This window comes from Homarus americanus, unplaced genomic scaffold, assembly GCF_018991925.1.
Source record: "Homarus americanus isolate GMGI-L3 unplaced genomic scaffold, GMGI_Hamer_2.0 scaffold54443, whole genome shotgun sequence".
In the NCBI taxonomy this organism is placed as follows: Eukaryota; Metazoa; Arthropoda; class Malacostraca; order Decapoda; family Nephropidae; genus Homarus; species Homarus americanus.
The window spans coordinates 7,172,231-7,191,513 of record NW_024750852.1 but is presented as its reverse complement, the minus strand read 5'-3'; the positions used below and the strand labels follow the sequence as shown (position 1 = coordinate 7,191,513).

Genomic DNA, 19,283 nt, shown 5'->3' with positions numbered 1-19,283 from the left:
GAAATGACAAATAAACATCAATTAACTCCTTAAGGCCCAGACTTGATAACTGTAGAATAATTACAGTACATGCATCCACAGTTCCTTTGCATGATTTGCATTTTTACTTGTAATCAATTTACATAACACAACAACTCGGAATATAGTTTAACACCAAACTCATAATCTGAAGTATTATGTGTGTGTATTTATTAACAGCATAGGATGAAGTATTTGAGTGTGAAGTTTCATATATAAATATAAGTCTCAGCAATTCCAATGACGATTCCTTTTTAACTTTCCAAGCTACTCTTAAATGTATGACAAATTTTGCCAGACTGTGAAGAATTGTTACGCTGAACTAATTAATATAAAGAAAAAAGTAGTAGCAAGACGGGAAATATAGCTAATTACAATACGAAATTATTATTATAATCCTGGTTTATAGATAACATTCAGTTGTATCCAGGTTATATTCTAACAGCCAAACGCAAGACTGTTAATGTTAAGAAACAACCACAAAAAGACTGCTAAACAACATATTTATATTTTAAAGCTCATGGTCACAAATCTGATCTCCTTCAACACATTTTAACGATCACGAGGTAGTTTTAATTTAAGTTTATATTTATATAGTTTGTATTGAGTGAAATATAAAGAGGGGAGACATCCTGTTCGTCTTATTTCTATTAACATTAATTACAAGTCCTGGTCCTCACGCGAGTTTATTTGGTAAACACAATTATTACAGTTTTGTTAAGTCTTGATACCCGACAAAATTTTTCTAACACTAATCAGAAGAATGAAGCTTATCACACACAATATGTTGACCAGTAAAGGCATCAAGAATGTTAAAGAAGGATTTCCCTTAAAAATACAGGTAGGGATTGTGGCTTTATCCTAAACATATCCAAGAGATGTTAATAACCCTCAAGATAATACCTGAATAAGGAACTTAGATAGTGATTTTAGTAATACTTTACGACGTTTGTGGTACATAACCAGCAACTTGAGAACATTATTCCACTGAAGGTACTGTATATGGTTTCTTGCCTCTTGTAAAACCTCAAAAATGAGAATAATATATTATTTTGTAATATAACATACAATATATTTAAAAAAAAAATCGTTCCAAACGTTTGCACAATTACGCTCTATGACTTGTTGTCTACTGCTACATTATAAGATTTGTCAGACAAATTATACAAACCTAACCTCATGTCTAATTGAAGCATACTGTACAGTCTTATCTGTGTAAGATCATGTTGGAAGCTCTTGGACTAATTCATCTCGATGAAACAACTGAATCCTAACCAAATAACATTTGCATTTGGTTTGTCTGTACATTATTAAAAAATAATTATTGTCATTTGGTTAAAATAATTGTGGTCATATTTTAGTTTGTACAGTTGCGGAAATGTGTTCCTACACCCCGTGGTAACCCGTGTCTCCAAACAGCATTGTTATTTTCATGTGATAGAGAAATATGATGATTCATTAGCCCCAAAGAGTCATAATTTTCTTTTAACTTAAGAGTACAGGTGAGTGAATGTGATAGCAAATTTTGCTCAATACAGTACATTATAAAGATGTAGATAAATCTCATTTTGCTTAATTATATTCATAAGTGTTGATAATACCATCAAGAGTATTGAAAGTAATTTCAAGATTTTTATATTGCAGCAGTTGAAGCATAAAATTGCATCCTTTGAATTTATATTTGTAGTGTCCTATTCGTTTTTATTTTTTGCTAGAGATGGTGTGCATTTTATAATAAAAACAAAATCATTCTTGACTGAAAAGGAAGAATTTAGGAACTGTAAATTGTCTATTTTTCTTTGCAGGCAGATGAAGTAAAAAATGTGGACATTGATTTTGACCGGGAATTCATCTCCAGAATGATACCTAAGCTAGACTGGAATGCCCTTACATTTGCTGCACAGTGTGTAAGTTACTATTTACAGTATTGGAAAATGAGGTTTATAGTTCTGGCTGGAGAGGTTTATTATCACTCTTGCCAATTGTCAATTTGTTTGCCTGTTAGCCCAAAACTTGTTAACACAGTCTTGCTAAAAACCTGGCAAAAGTGCTATTTTTCACATTATTGCAAATCTGAAAAGATAATAATTCATTGAGTAACTAAGAGGGCACTTAGAAATCCTACTTACTGTATAATGTCCAGTTTCCACAATGTAAAAATAATTTGCTTCAAATTTGGCTGATGACAACTGTGAAACCATACCATCAGGTAATAACAGCTAACCCCACATAATGGCGAGATATAACCATAAAACTGTGATGATGTTGCTGTGTTGAAGAGGGATATAGAAAGGATGGATATCTGTACTGTACTGTACGAGTATATATATGTGTGTTAATGTGTGCTGCCAACTTTGTGAATGTGATAGTACAGTATTGTATAAACAAATAGTGATTTTAAACAAAATTTGGTGTGTACAGTCTAAAATGGAATTTGCAAAGCTCCAAACTGTGGAACAAATTCCCAAATTGCTTGCTTGTAGATAATGTTGTTGTGTCTCATTTGAGTTTGGTATAGACTTGAAAAGGAGTGTAGATGGTCTTGTGTTCTTGACTGTACAATATAGGATATCTATCATCACAAGATCTTGGATTAGTTCAATAATCAGTACAATACAGTATTTTTAAGATTTCATGGTTTTCAAAATTTAAAAATTATGACATTACAGTACATCCAATATTTCCTGTTGAATATAAAACAACCCCCTCTTTTTTTTAAAATCCCTTCTCAATTTACAGTTGCCAGCAAAAGTTCTCCCACAGCCCTGTGTAGCAAGTTGTAGGAGGACTTTGGCTGGCAACTGTACTATAGGAAGAAAAAACATTTACCAAGTTTGTATGGAGTGGAGAATTACAATTTAAGATATTTTTATTTACACATCAGGTAGGCCACCAGGAAGACTTACCTGATACATTACCGGAGGGATATGAAAATGATGACGACTTACTGAAGAAACTACATCACATTCTTTTAGAGGTAAACATTAATGTTTTTTGTTCTTGGCTAAGACTAATGGAAATTTATAAACTTCATTACTTAATACAAATTTTGTGTATATGTCATCCAAGAACAAATTTTCATTGCTGCAAGCATTTCCTTGCCCAGATTGAACCAAGGTTCTGAACTCAATTAAGTGGATGTCTCACTTGAGCATGAGGCATCCAGGTTAGTTCAAACTCTTAGTTGGCTCATAAATATCAAATTACCTCAAACCAAAAAGTAGTTCCGCACTTCAATTTAGAGTTACTATAACTGTGCTAACATCTCTTAGTTTTCAGGCAGACAAACCAGGAAGTAATAGCATTACTATTACACTTTAATATAATTAAAGTATTTGGTATTATTATTTTAAGCTTTCCTTTATGCCTTATTGTGCATTGAGCATTTTACTTTGTACATAAATAAGGTGAGTGGTGTTTATTTTGGCAGATGCTCAGCCAAATTGGTTACTGATCTCTCTATAATTATTCAATACATGTACCGTACTTTGATTATGTATATATCGATAGAGAATTTTTAATAATAAGTCAGTTAGAGGGGATGACTTTTATGCTAGTGCAACAAATTTCTGTTTTGTGAACTGAAATAAATGAATCAGAAATACTGTACAATCTTTTATGAACAAGTTTAAACTCTGTTTATAAGAGACTAAAAGTCGTACCGTTACAGGAAGTATTAAATGCTTCCTTTGTTTTGTTTAGCAATTTGGGGGAGTGTTTTTGAGGGACTTTATCCATAGAAATAGCTTATGATTTTAGAATGAGCACAAACCATTTGTTATTCTGATTCAAAATTTAATACAGTATATTAAAGTACTACAGTACTACAGGTTTGTACAATTTCTAGTCTAAGCACACAGTAAAGAATCAAATCCATATGCTTATGAGCTGGCATATATAGGATTTCACAGTACAGTATAGTACAGTGGTGCCTCGGTTAACGAATGGTTCGATTAACGAATTAGCTCCCATAAGGATCTTCAATTCGGTTAACGAACAATACTTCGATTAACGAAATTCTTACGACAAACACGTTTTGTTGTGAGCATCAGCTGATTGGCTAGTCTGCCAATACAGTAATCGGTTCTGTTTACATTCGTTTCCAGCCGCTTGACTCACCCACCAAAGTGTCAGTTTAACTTTGTTTACAGTGGAGGAAATATCATATTTGTTGCTCTCTTGAATACAGAGTATTTTACGTTTTTACATTAAAATTATTGGTCATTCTGAAATTTAGTTAGCATATTGATAATATATAGCACAGTGCAGTGTTGATTTAAATAAAATAATCTGTAATTACAGCTAGTGAACTTAAAATTTTATTGGTGAAATTACTGCATCAAGCATGGGTTCAAAGAGAGGCGATTTCTCCTCCAACCCCATTTCCTTCTCTTCTCCTCCACCACCCCCCCACTTCTAATTCCCATCATCATCATCCAGCAACATTCTATATACACACCTCAAAGTAAGTGTACTTTACTGCATTTTCTTTATACTTTGTATGTACTTTTCTGTGAGCTGGAACCAATTACCCAATATCCCATTGAAATAATGGATTCAGTTTACAAAATTTTCGGTTAACAAATGACTCTGTGGAACGAATTGTGTTCGTTAACCGAGGGACCACTGTACAGTACAATATTGTAAAGCACTTTTAATTTCATTTGCTCTGGCTGTAATTTGTATACTTTATCTGTAAAATACAATCTTATGAGTGTGGGCACTGAGTAGAATTTGACTGAAAGTATTATTCTCTTTCACAGGTGGAAGTCATCAATGGATGTCTTGAATGTCCAGAAACCCAGAGAAAGTTTCCAATTAGTAATGGAATACCAAATATGCTATTGAATGAAGATGAAGTATAATGCATGTTAAGATAAATGTTACTTGAAGCGTTAAAGCAGAAAATGGCATTAGATTAGGTTAGTTTTAAAATTGCATGCATCTCCTTTGTCAATTGATACCATGTAAAGATACTGTATAACATAAGTAAGCTTATTTGAGAGATATGGTCAGTGTTGAGGTGCAGCTAACTCACACTAGGGTGGAAAATGGCTGTAAAATGATGATTATGATGTCTGAATATTTTTCTAAGTACTGTAGATATCTTTGAGCATAGGATGGGTCATTGAGACAATTGTGGATTTTTTTTTTATGCTACTGCACTACTAAATGATTAGTTTATCATATTTGGCATTTATCTTTACCTGATATTTGTAACAATTTTGTAAGACCATGAACATTCTGGACATCTTCAAAATGCTGTACAAATATCCCATCATAAGCTTCAATTCCCGCCAGAAGCTAATGAAAACCATTACATCATTAGGCTTATACTGTATACATTAATCCATATTCACTGTACTGTACTTAAAGACATTCTCCTGTAAACCATTTAATGATAAATTTACATCCATAAAGTTAGACAATAGGTGTTTAAGAATATGAATACTGTATAGGATTTTTCATTATTTAAGTTACAGAAATAAAAAGATTGCATATAATTGAAAAAATATATTTAAGACTTGCAAAAAAGTTTATTTTTTTAGTTATTTTAGTCTCAAGCTTAATGAGGTGTTCATCAATGACTGTGGTATTTCATATGTCTTACCCATTCATATTATACAGTACGGTACTGTATAATGAAATTTAGTATGTTTTGCAAGTAGAGGTACAGTACAGTATTTTATTTTTATTTTTTAATGAATTGTCGATAGATTTTGAATTAGTTTATAAATTATCACTGTCTTTGTTATGTTTTCTAAACGTTTTTATAACAGAAATTAATAAATTTTATCGAGGCTAATTGAGTACTGTATTTTGAAATTAACATAAAAATCAGATTTGATCATATTTGCAAATTCATTTCTGTTATGATGGGCTGTGGCTGGTATTGAGAATAGAAATTCTTTCACTGCTATTTATTCATAACTATACTTTTGTTCTTTCTCTTTTTACTTGACACAACCCATATCATCACACATCAGGAGAATATCTAGCTATGCATGGAAAACTATTTGACACAGGACTTTCTTGAACATTCACATATATCACTGCTTTCTGGACATTTATTTACCCTACTCCCATATAGTGTCTTAATCACTCAATCTTTCCATCTCCTCATCTACCCCTTTTTCTCCTACCACTAACTTCTGAAATATTGTCTGCATCACCTGAGCAAACCCCAGTCAGCTCTCTACCTGACACTTGTCATTTCCACAGTTTCTCACTTTCTTAATATTGACTGCATCCTATTCATCCCACATATTAATGTCAAGCATACCATTTCCGTATTTTCTAATCTGCTTGTTTCTGTCATTTCTATTCTGTTTCTTCCTCTTGTATCCAGAATTCATGTGTTTCTTTAAAAATAAATAATGTTAACTTTCAGAAATATTTCCCATAAATTCCCATCTTAGCCTCCTTTGATAACAGTCCTCTCTCTCCTTTTGTGTATTTTTCAGTGCATCTATTTTTTTTTACTTTGATTACCCTGTATTAGTTCTTTACTCCTACTTTTGTTTGTTGCTGCAACCACTATCAAATACCTGGAACACCACTATCCCCATTTGAATTAACATAAATTTTTTTCTTTTCCACTTTCTAGCTGCATCACTACACTTTTGTTCACAATCACTATTGACCTCCTCTTACAACACACACTTTCAAACATATTCACTAACTTATTTTCTGTATTACCCAACATTTAATCAATATCATCTGCAAATAGAAGCTGACTCACCTTACATTTGCATTCCTTATTCCTGGCAAATAAACTTGCATCCCTCTCCATCACTTTATTTTTAACATACTTTACATCTCTTGATGTTCCATCCGTGAAAATATTAAATAGCCAGTGAGGTGACTTTACACACCTTTAATGTAGTCGTACTTCCATTAGGAACCGGTTTATGTCTTTCTGATGCATTTTAGCACATGATTCACCTTCTCTAGAAAGACAGCATTGAACAGTTTCATATTTACACTTTACATATTCAGTACTAAGTAATGGCCAGTACTGTTACTGTCAATACATTAACATAACTCAACTTAAATTTCATTCTTTTCTCCATTATTAGTTTAAAATCTACCTATAAAACATAGTAATAAATAGCTACAGCTCATTGATACATATATTATTCTGGAACAGTATTTAGATTTTAATTCAGTAGCACCTTATACTGTATAAAGAAGAAAAGAGGAGCTACAGTCAGCAGTACAGGGTATATGCAGTATATAACAAAATTAACAGGAGAAAGAAACATTGTGAATGAACATAATACAAAACTTACATACCAATAATTGGGACCTATCTATTCATTTCATAGAAAATATTGACTACAAAACAACTTTGATATGAAAAGATGGACTGCATCACTGCCTACATTCCCCTTAACTTTCAATTGAGGGATAATGAATGCTCACCTCTAATGTAGAAAACTTTGAAGGTATGCACAACACCAGTTCATTTTAGAAATGTGGAAGAACACACACCCAGATCAGAAAGATGAGACAAACAATGACCATCATGTTCATAAACTGACAGTAAATCTTAGGGGGGAAATTTATGAATTGCCTTGCACAAACTTAAAAGAATGTACACGTACTGTAGTTCAGTAACACTACATATTTTCACAAAATATGGGAGGGGAGAAAAAATTTGATACAAGGTGGTGGAGGAAACAGAAACCCACCTATGCTTAGATGAATTGACTATTTATGTATGTGCTGAACCAATGTGAACTTGTATGATGACATTACAGAATATTTTTATGTAGCCTTCGATATTAAAAAGATTGTGTACTATTTACTAACAATATCAGGCAGTGCAGGAAAGCAGATTGCCTTATGAGATGTTGATTAATTACCCTCATGAAACAAACTATTCTTTGCATGACTTAAATCACCAAATTCTACAATAAAAGATTTTTGTTTACAATGTTCATAGATTATGTAAGGTCAATTATACTGCTCATTATTTCCAAGTACTGTACCCATATTCCTACAATGAAAATCCAGATGCAACTAACATGATTACAGTATACAGTACAGTAGACCCTTGCCATTCACGAGGGATAGGTTTCAAGAAATGGCGTGAATTGGCAAAACCGCGAATAGCAACTTATACTACCTTAGTGCACTACTGTATACCTATACCAAACAACTGACCAACAACAGCAGCACTCATCCCCTCTTTTAACTTGTCTAATAATAAAACTTTGTTTGTCAGGGTCATCATTGACTTCTGCCTTTTACATTTCACTCCACTAGCACTGACACTAGGCAGTCTTTCAGGGGCCATTTCGGACAGAAACACTAAAGTTTTGAGAGTATAACACGAGATTCTGTGTGGGGAGACTCGTTGTGCTGCGGGAAAAGGCTTGCAAGCTAGCCACTATAGCCACCTTCTGCTACTGCGAATCATCAAAATCGCTAATGACAAGGGTTTACTGTATATTGAGGTGAGTACAGTACTGTAACACCAATAGACCAAATGGACCCATGTGAGCAACAACATAATTTATTTCACTGTCAACTTTTGCTAGTTTAATTCTACTTCATCAATTAGTTTGTTACTAGGCATTCTGTATTTGGGAGTGACCTTCAGCTTGACATTGACCCACACCAGTTCAGAGAAGAGAGAGAAGGTACGTCCTGCCAACGTGGCCAGCTCGGGCTTGATGAAGTTTGGCTCGTAGTGCGCCAACCTCATTCCACGTTCCTCCAACCCTCGAAATACCCTACCAATACATTAGAAGCTGCTGATATATACAGCATCTTGATAATTATCAAAATATAAATATTGTGTAAATGCAGAAAGACTTACTGTAGGTATGGATATCTTCAGAGGGAAAAAAGTAATGTTCATAAAATTTGAACTCAGTCTGCAATTGGAATATATATGAATGTAAATAATATTTTATGAGTTAAATTATTATTAAAAATTAGATGACTTGTTAGTGTCCCGACCTGGTATAGTTGGTTAGGGCGTGGTGAAGGTGGTGAATGGGTTGATTTTGGTCGAGGAAAGCTGAAAGATGCACCTCGAGAGCCACTTGCCTAGTTCTCTCTAGCACGTCCGTCTGTGCAGACATAAAATGTTTGGTTTGAACTGAATACAGATGTAATGAGCAAATTAATCGGCAAAGAAACTTAAAATTAATTTTTACGGAAATTAATTTTTCATCCTTTTATCTACTGACTTATTACAAAAAAAACTTTGTTAAAATTTTCTTAATTATGTATAATATATTGTAGTGCAGTGGACACGAGAGTAAAATACAGTAATCAGTCAATCTAAGGGGGTGGAACAATAAACAATCTCCTGGTCTACCATGAGGGGAGGGTTGGCCCTGTATTTCCAATTTTGGGTCATTTTTGTTATAATGTTAAAACCATACTATACTTCAACAATGTCGGTCTTCAAGTGCGTAACAAGGTTAGCCATTACACTATTCTAACAGTATAAAAAAAATATGAGGTAAAACTCTTTGGTAGTTTTTGTCTTGTGGGTCAGATGCATTTCCACAGTTTTGAAGGTTAGAGCTGAAATTTGTTTAGGAGGTGCGGATAGCCTAGGGAATGGGTGTGTAATATTTCCTGTCCCTCCATGAGAGGCAGGATGGACCCCATAGGAGCTGACCAATACTCCACACCCTGGGTTGGTCAACAAATTTGAAGATGGTAGGGGATGATCATGCACTATCTCCGGTTAACATTACGTACTTTAGCTCGTCCATGATTTCAGTAACAACACAACACATCACTATTCAGCCATGATTTTTGCTTCTATTGTCCTTAGATATTGTCTTCTATTGGGGAAATATTTTTTTTTCAGAATTAGGATAGGTATCATATAGCATGGTAATGTGATAAAAGACCACAGATTGTTTAAATTCACCCCCGTAAAATTGAGGACAACGTGCTTCAAAGATTTATTTCTAGACAGACAGACAGACAACTGGACGACATTGGATGCATTCTCATCACTGTGTTATTATGATAGGAGTAATATCCTATTTGTCTTCTGGAGAATCTGTAGGAACTTTTGTTCTCAAAGATGATTATAAATATTTTAATATTCTTGGATATGGAGATTTAACTTAGTTTAATAATGTGAACACCAACCAGAAAACATACTCAATCTTATCTGTATTAAAACAGTCTTTTCAGTAATGTGAAAAAAAAAAACAACAAAAACAGTAACAGAAATAAAATTTAAAGAAAATGTCCTACCTTAAACAGTGACTCTTCTAGTACATCAAACTCCGTGCCCTCAATGTCGATTTTAAGAAAGTCTATGTTAGCACGGAATTGGTCAAGAAGGTACATGATGTTATCCAAGGGCCTGTACAGGTACATGTGAGGTAAGTTGAATTTATCATGGCTATTCAACAGCTGAACATCTCTGCTTGCTCCTATGCGAACATGGATGAAATGTACCCTGAAAGACAGTGTAGAAGTGACTTGTACTGCATCCTCAAAATGATTATGAAAAATAAAGTCATCTAGACAACCCGTAAAATTCAAGCTATATTTTTTGAAAACTGACATATGCAGCCTTGTCAACTCTGAAATGCTGATTCAGCAGAATTGCCAAAATGTTGGCTCCTGGTAGTGATGTGATAAGTGAAGTTGCTAAACACCAAGAATAAGTGAAATGGAGTATGAGTAGCATACACAGTTTTTACCAATTTCTGGCCAAATGCTCCTTATTCTTTGAACTGCATTCTTAGCTGATCTAGATTGTCATACTGTAGTCAAAACCATTTTTTAACCATTATCAGTTGAAGCAACATTACACATTTTGAGTTGACATTACCTGGGAAAAGGTTCCCTCTTATAGATGTCATGGGAGGCATCATCATCGAATGAAAACACCTGACAACCTAATTTGCCCATGTCTGCGTCGAAGCTCAAGTCATGGCCAACACCGAATGAATACACCATGCAGAAGTTGCTGGGCCTACTTTCGAACATGTCCAAACACACCATCCTGGATTAAGGTGATGTGTTATTGCTTATCTGAAATAAATCTGGTTACTTCTAAATAGATTATGTCAACAGGTGCAGTATTGTAGTTATCTCGGTAGGCACACAGGAATACAAGTACGTACCCTGAACAACCTCAATACAGTACTAGTACTGTACATACACATGCATAATCGCTTGATATAAAAAAAATAGATAAATTCACATACATGTTCAATATTATTATGCCTAATTATTGTAAACAAAACTCATAAATAACATTGTTCAGAATTATACACATTACCCAACAGTGTATGTTGATGCATTCTCACTTCACAACAGAATGAGCCAGACAGCTTTTGTAATATTACATCAGTTAAATTTGGAATAAATTTAATTTGACAAATATGGCAAATCATGGGATATCCCAGGTACTGTTTATTGATTTACATTAACGAATAGGAGTGAAATGTTCGATTTTGACAAAATCTGTACATTCTATGTTTGGGTGTTGACGCTGATAAAGTAATTCACATCAGTAAATTTAAGGAACTTCCTTTTATTTTCCTACAAATTACAATATTCAAGGAGAAATAATCTATAAAATAAACTTTCATTCACACCACCCATTCCACAACTGCAATTAGTCACGCCCATACCAACCAACTTACTTTTGTCCATCAAAGATCTTCTGGCAGGAGGTTCCTCCTTGGCTAACGAATTTTCTGCAAGAGTAGGTTGGCTGCGTCATGACATCGATCAGGTCACTCACTAGACTCTGCAACTCTTCCAGGGACTCACCAGAAAAAGATATATTGTATTTTAACGGCTCTTGAGAGATGACTCTCAATTCCCCAGGTGTGGGGGGCACTGTTCCTCTCATGTAAGATATTGGAGACATATCAGCTACTGGGGAGGATTCTGCGGGAGTTCAAAGAGCAAATATATGTTTATATATATACACCCACGAGACAGAAATGTCATTTGGCATTATCATAAAACTAATTATCTTTTTAGTACACGTTTACACACACACACACACACACACACACACACACATATATATATATATATATATATATATATATATATATATATATATATATATATATATATATATATATATATATATATATATATATATATCTCAGGACTCAACTTCTCAGGGCATTGTGAACTGTCCTCTTTCTTTTTACTGTCCTGTATATTTAGTTAATTAGTAAAGCGGTTGAGTACCTTGATCTCTGACCTTATAGATCCCTATAATATAGATTATCCTGAGAAAACAAACTAGCGATTTCTGTATATGGCGACATATACAGTAGTCACAGTCACATGACTAACGACGGATTTTTATTCACACATCCTCTCCGGCGTGAGTAAAATACAATATGTAGACAACACTCACATGGTTAGACAGTGAACCTTCTAAGGCCTGGAAATGGTTGACAATTTGTGCAATCTTCATATCTGTACCCATACTGCTGGCCCGCATAATTTTTTTTTTACACAATTAGGAACTTACTATATGGTTCCATTGGAGCATAGAGTTGGCGTACTGGTGCCCACAGTACCAGAAGGGCCAGGGAGACAAACATTAACACACGTCGTATCCGACGAGGCATTTGCAATAAACTCATCACACGCAGAGTCGTTGGCACTCGAATTCGTTCAGGATCGCGAGCACGGAGTAAACTACAAACACAATATACGTACTGTTGTAAAGACTCAAAACTACACGTCATCAAATTAAGGTCTGACTTCCTGGAGAGATATCGAGTACATTTTCCTGGATCGCTGGGTAGCAGTGGCTCTAAACTCGGACATGTAGGGGAGCTATTGTAGTGGATTTCTCCCCTACAAACGCTATTTGTCGCCGAGTAGCCGACTCCGCGAATTCCCCAGTGTATGCCTCGTGGTCTGGTCAACCAACGCCGCCATACACCACGGAGGTCAACTACTAAGCCACGCCTACCCCCGCCATTTAAGACCTAACCTCGTGGTGCCCTCCCTCTTCTAGCTACAGCCGCAGCAAGCAACACCACCTCCTCCGCCGCTGCCTGGCGGCCCTCGCTCCCGCCGGCGAGCATGGCGACCCACAAGCTGTCCTCCTCTGAGCATCCTCCCCAACCAGCTCTCTCTACATCACACTTGTAACTACGCTGCCACTTCCCAGCACCAAGCTGCATTGTACATCCAATACAACATGTATACAGAGAGCACATTGTGAGTTTCCTTTCTCCATCCCATCCTGAGTGTGAACCCAAACATCCCATACCCCACACTATCCTAAGGCATGATGACCTACTGGGGATAGCGTTTCATTCATATTGCTTAAAAAATGTCGAATTCATCTGGATAATTTTCTTTCGCCATTTCTGTTTTCAACTGCAAACTTTTAATAAAAAAGGTCCCCGGACAGCTAATTTCCTTCTCCAGTAACTTGTCGCTAAAACACTTCCAAGTTAGATTTGAGATATCATACTCAACGCTACTCCACATTTTTTTAACGAATAAATAACAAATAATTATCACTTAATTCATTTAGCGCTGCGACCCCATGATAAACACAAGCTACAGTAGACTATTTGAAGATATTTCAAACTGGGCGATATGACGGGAAAATATTACAGGTATATTATATACCTGTAATATATGTTAAGGATTTCGTTACCGAATACTTTGGATAAACAAATTAGATATATATTTGGTTTCACGATAAAAACGGATTTTTTGGTGGCTCGTTATTTCCGTATTAGTATACAGTATGAACAATACAGTATATTCAGTTCATGTTAACGTGGGCATTTCACATAACCACATCACAGAAAGGATATAATGTAACTTATGTCATTATGAAATATTGATGTTTCACCGTCTTTCCACTTTTCGTATACCTGTACTGAGTTATTGTAACTTGACTTCACCAGGTTTTCTCATCACTGAAGAAAATGATAATAGAATGCATATGTTCAAATTGTATTCAATTAATGTAGTTATTATTCCAAATAATAAATCATAAATATTTTCATTAGCACAGGCTAATTACATCAACCATAATATAAATATTACACATACCCTGTAGTAATAAGTAAACTAATCAAAGCATCTAGTCTAGATTATCAATAGCAACATTACAATAAAATTCTGACAGAAATTTATCTCACAATTTCTAATTGTTGATGTAATAGTGTACAGTTTTACTTGTTACGCGCTCAAGACCTTCGTTGTTGAAGCACAGTAATAAAATTTTAACATTATGACAACAGCAATACTGACAACAATAATAAAATGCAATATTTGTATCTATTTTCAAATTTGTACGTCGATTTTGATCTTGGGCCATAAAAGTCGTTATAATTAGGTATTACAAGTAGTTTAGTAGTAGGCAGCTATCAAAAAGGGAGGTACTACCGCCTGGGAAGATATTGGAAGCAATATGTATTATCTAATGGTAGACCCTGCTGCCATATGGCATCACAAATTTTGTGACCAAGTTCCAGGTTGCTGATCAGACTTTCTGCCTCATTTACACACAATTGCAGGGTTTCAATTGTTTCTCTAACTTTGATAACACAAGTAGTGTTACACAACATATGTCATGGTTTTGGTGGTGCATCGGTCCACCAAGAAGAATCGGTGGTAGTAGGAGTGGATTATATTATATAAAGATAATAATATGTCGTATTTCTTATTTCTTACCGTAGAGTCCGATACCTTCACACTGATTACTTACAGGAGATTATGGCATATCTACGTAGAAGTTCACTCCACCCACTAGCGTAGCTAGGGGGGGGCGGCACTTTTGGGTCTGCTCATCACCCATATCTGCAGCTACTGGAGACGTTAATCCATCCCTTTGTATCGGCGGCAAGTTAATCCTTGTCGTGTCTGACCTAACACCAGACCCACATCATCACGGCCACGTCATGAGCTACACCCTTGCTATGCGCCCCCCCCCCCGCCACACACACAACCTGTAACCTGTTGAGGATTAAGGAAACAACTTCAAACAAGTACGCCAGTGAGCTCATGTGGTGTGGGTCAGGTGTTAGGTCAGACACGACGAGGATTAATTTGCCGCCGATACAAAGGGAAGAATTAACGTCTCCAGTAGCTGCAAAACCATGCAGTCTCGGGTCATATCAGTTCATGTACAGCCGACCGATCCACCAGTTACAAGCAATTCACTTCAGTTCTGCATAAGTCTCCATCGTGACAAGACGAGGGGAGGCTAGACGACTTTTAAGTTCTCTTGTGTTTTCGATCCAGTTATTTACTTCGTTGGAAGACATAATACTATAAGGTAAGAAATATCAAAGTATTGGTTAAAAAATATTGATGTGACTTTTGCTGCGGTACTGAGATTAAATATTAAGATTTTGTTTCACAGCATTGCGATTTTATACTAAGACACTATCCTCACTGGGGTACAGACAAAAGCCCCCCCGACAAAAGCCACCCAGACAAAAGCCCCCTAGACGAAAGCCACCCAGACAAAAGCCCCCTACTTTGATCGGGGTGGCTTTTGTCTGACAACAGTAAGGCAAACTATTTAATATATATATATATATATATATTTATATATATACATATATATATATATATATATATATATATATATATATATATATATATATATATATATATATATATATATATATATATATATATATATATATATATATATATATATATATATATATATATATAAAAGAGAGTAGCTGTATGCAATATGTATTTTTAGGTCACCGCAATCAGGGCGCCTGGCGGCATACACTTAGCTACGCCACTGACTCACCACTCGACATTCCATGATTTATACTTGATAAATGATGATTTAATGAATTCATTTAATTTTCAACATCCATCTAAGTTATTGGTTATACTATGTCATAACCAATCAGTCATTACCTTTAGTAATAATAAGATAGGATCACAGATACGGGCAGATAATTGCACTTACATTTATTTGTCAAGCTTCCATACAATGATTTACAATTTGCATGGATATATGATTTACTCACGTTCACGCTGTAATAAAATTAATCTTCTAAAACAGGGAATTTTCAACTTGGGGACACATGTGGTTACTCTACAATGGGTGTGACTTAACAGAACCTTAATTCTTCAAGTGATACATTTACTGCCAGCCTGGATTGCCTTTGTTGCAACCAGGCTTCATCACAATAACTTCTTCCCACGGCCATAACAACAAAAAGGTACTCTTGGGTTACCACACATAGTCTCGCGTCACTGACAGTCACTGTGGACGGTTGTCGCGGCAAGTAGAACTGGTAAGCGTGACTTGAATTAACCATTAGGTGCAATAGACCAGCCTGGATTGCTCTTGTCGCAACCAGGCATCCACAGGTGATATTTCCACGGGGATAACAAACTAGGTTAACACGCTTAGTCTCGTGTCGACGACGGTTCACAGGACGGAGTGGCGGTGGAGTACTCTGTGTGGTGTGGTGTCCCGCCCCCCTTCAGGAGGGAGAGGATGGAGACGACGTCTTAACTAACCCATGGCTCAGGGGATACTACTTAAAATGAGGTTTTTGGGTGTGAAGCAATGAACAGTACAACACTGTTTCACTGCCCACCCCCCTAAAGGCTGGCTGACATACACTAATTGAAAAATACATGTCCCAGTTATGCCTCGCCGGGCGTCTTATCTCTGGTAAAACAAACTTTGGAGTTGGTTGCGTGGGTAAGCCTAACGCAACCCATGACAACATACATACAGTATATCGTTTCTCATTATTGATCTTTTTTATTATTATTATTATTATTATTATTATTATTATATTGCATCTTTATTTAATATTTATTTTAATTTTTATTAATTATTATTATACTTATAATATTTTCGCCCCCAGGCCCTGATGTGGGTCATTGACCTGTGCCCTGGTGGGGTAATCCCGTAAAAAAAAAGTTACTGAGCATTAGGCATATCGTTTGGCCTTCAGACGTCGTTGCTTTGACCCTGTACGCTGTTCCCGAACACTGTATCACTTTACTGCATCAACAGTCTCAATGATTTGTTTGTTTCATTGCACTTGGTCTTGTTTCAGCTAATCCAGTTACCGATCTGAACAAAAATCACATTACTTCACACATTTCATTGCACCTAAACTCATCACACAAGGAGCCAGCAGCCGAGTTTTAGTCCATACATTACAAGAATATTGCAATGGTCGAAGATATCCCGGTAATTCACCATTCATATCACTACAGCTTCAAAAATACTGTAGACGCGTCGCTGAGCATTGCATCAACGTGCTACAAGGCTGACGTGTGTATTCGTTATTCCTCTCTCGTGTGCTTGAGCTTTCTGTACCCTGCATGAAACACATTGCTCCTAAAGGAAAGTTTTCTCCTGTATACGTAACAAGAAAACGTTCTCAAAATATCCTGTTTACCTTTTGTCAATCTACAGTTATTCTCATAAGTGATGCATTGTAAGATATTCAAGGATTGCAAGGTGCAAATTTAGCTTGAACTTTAAATTACAACTTGCTACTACATAACTCAGACAAGGACGTTATTTCAGAATATTAACGGGAAAATACATTTAAATTATTTTTCACGTTCTGCCTACGAAATTATTGCATAGCCTCGCTGACAATTAATGTGTGTAAATGTAATAATATTCCAAAGTTTGTCTCGCTTTCATACAAATCTTACCATAAGTTTTAAGTTATACTAGAAATTTATTTCCTCAATGATAAACATCGTATATTATTAATTTAAATATATTAATAAACCGGTTAAACGATTTGTCATTAAACTAAGAGAATTTAGTATCACGTGACAAAATTTTCAAAAAGATATCATCAGTGTATCTATCTCCGTGTTATTTGCAATTCATTTCACTATTACTTTCCTTCCCAGCGCAAGCAAGCAACACGTGGCGTGTTGTCATGGTAACCATCACAACAAGCTCACGTGTCTTGCTGCATCTCGGCTGACTACATGATCGATAATGGACATTTATTTGCATTTCTTCCACTTACGGGTATGAAAATTATTCCACTCTTTATCAGTTGTACAGGTAAATCTGATTTGTTCATTGTGATCACGTGCAGGCCAACTAATAAACTCACTATCATCAAAGATCTTGGAAAATAATAAACGTCGTGACATAACAGCCGCCAAAATGTGAGTTCTCTCAAAATATTTGATTTAATATGAATAGAATAATATTTTTAACGAGACCGTGATGAATCCTGTGATATAAAGGAAACCAAATGGAATCCTAATCACCAGTTCGCGAAATTAAAAACCACCCAATACGCCAAGCTAGAAAGAAGCCGCTCTGACCCTCGCCACCTCACACTCACAGTTAACGAACCTACAAGGAGTGTGGAGGTATGGGTGAGGTGGTGGAAGTAGTGGGCGTGGGGGAGGTGGAGGTCCGCCCACAGTTAGCTTCCTTAACCCTCATCATCTCCGCCCACAAAAACACGATCGAGGAGTGTCGAGCGTCAGTGGAGAAGCGGCGGCCCTACGTCATCCAAACGGTCAGTGACGTCACAATGCTATTAATTGAGCGTGATGAATGTGTGGCAGCATTTTTTGTTTGTAAAAGTTTTCGGATTAACCGAAGAATTTCCACCCAGTTTATTTTGACTAATGGTTAACCACCTTAACACTATTTGGGGGGATGAGGTTAGGTTAGGTTGGCTGTAAGAAAAACCAAGATAGGATTTTAGGATCATATAACTAGAGTGTAACAAAATAGTTCAATATATTTCCAGTTTTTCTTGTTGATGGACTAGTGTAATAATTACTAACCTTGTTACACGCTGCAAGACAAGGATAAAATATATAGTCCTTGCTGCAAGAGACCTTAGTTGTTGAGGCGCAGTAATGACATTATAAGATCAAAAGTCAATGAATAGCAGCAACATAAGGATGATGTACAATACTTATGCAATTCGAAAATCTTTGAAGTGGGGAAAATAAATGTCTACAAAGTTGCATTCCAATCTATTACTTTTTGTTTGACATTATGCATGCCTTATTAAAGTATCTAATAGGACCAATCAAAAATTTTATGAAGAACGGAATTCTCGGTAATAACATTAATTTTGTTGTACAGTGAAGAACTGGGGGCAATGCCCTTTTATTTATACCTAGATAGCAGGTATCAGTGGTGAAAGGCGTTAATTCGTTGTGTTGGTCTACAATGACACGTGATCGTTGCAAACTCAGGCAAGGGCGTGCGAGAAATTATTAGTAATGGAAACAAAAAAGTCGGTACAGCATATTATGAAGAGTACAATTCC

The 19,283-nt window shown here is 35.7% G+C and overlaps 3 protein-coding genes across 3 annotated transcripts in view; 2 read left to right on the top strand and 1 right to left on the bottom strand.

Annotated features, from left to right (window-relative positions):
- The first annotated feature begins 662 nt into the window (after positions 1-662).
- On the top strand, positions 663-5,828 carry LOC121854287 (multifunctional methyltransferase subunit TRM112-like protein). The gene is made up of 4 exons (XM_042348855.1): positions 663-859; positions 1,824-1,925; positions 2,903-2,995; positions 4,782-5,828. Exons 1-4 carry the CDS (start codon positions 782-784, stop codon positions 4,881-4,883), a joined length of 375 nt encoding a protein of 124 aa, XP_042204789.1. The 5' UTR covers positions 663-781; the 3' UTR covers positions 4,884-5,828.
- Positions 5,829-8,277: 2,449 nt separating this feature from the next.
- LOC121854286 lies at positions 8,278-13,108 on the bottom strand. The gene is made up of 6 exons (XM_042348854.1): positions 12,515-13,108; positions 11,661-11,910; positions 10,841-11,014; positions 10,255-10,462; positions 8,989-9,101; positions 8,278-8,759 (listed from the first exon to the last, which is right to left on the bottom strand). The coding sequence occupies exons 1-6, from the start codon at positions 12,732-12,734 to the stop codon at positions 8,561-8,563; spliced, it is 1,164 nt and encodes a 387-aa protein (XP_042204788.1). The 5' UTR covers positions 12,735-13,108; the 3' UTR covers positions 8,278-8,560.
- A 4,870-nt stretch (positions 13,109-17,978) lies between these two features.
- LOC121854376 overlaps positions 17,979-19,283 on the top strand; it is a 5,519-nt gene continuing 4,214 nt past the window's right edge. Inside the window, exon 1 of the mRNA XM_042349008.1 lies at positions 17,979-18,515. Coding sequence (XP_042204942.1) covers positions 18,366-18,515 — 150 coding nt within the window. The 5' untranslated portion in view covers positions 17,979-18,365. The remainder of the gene's footprint in view (positions 18,516-19,283) is intronic.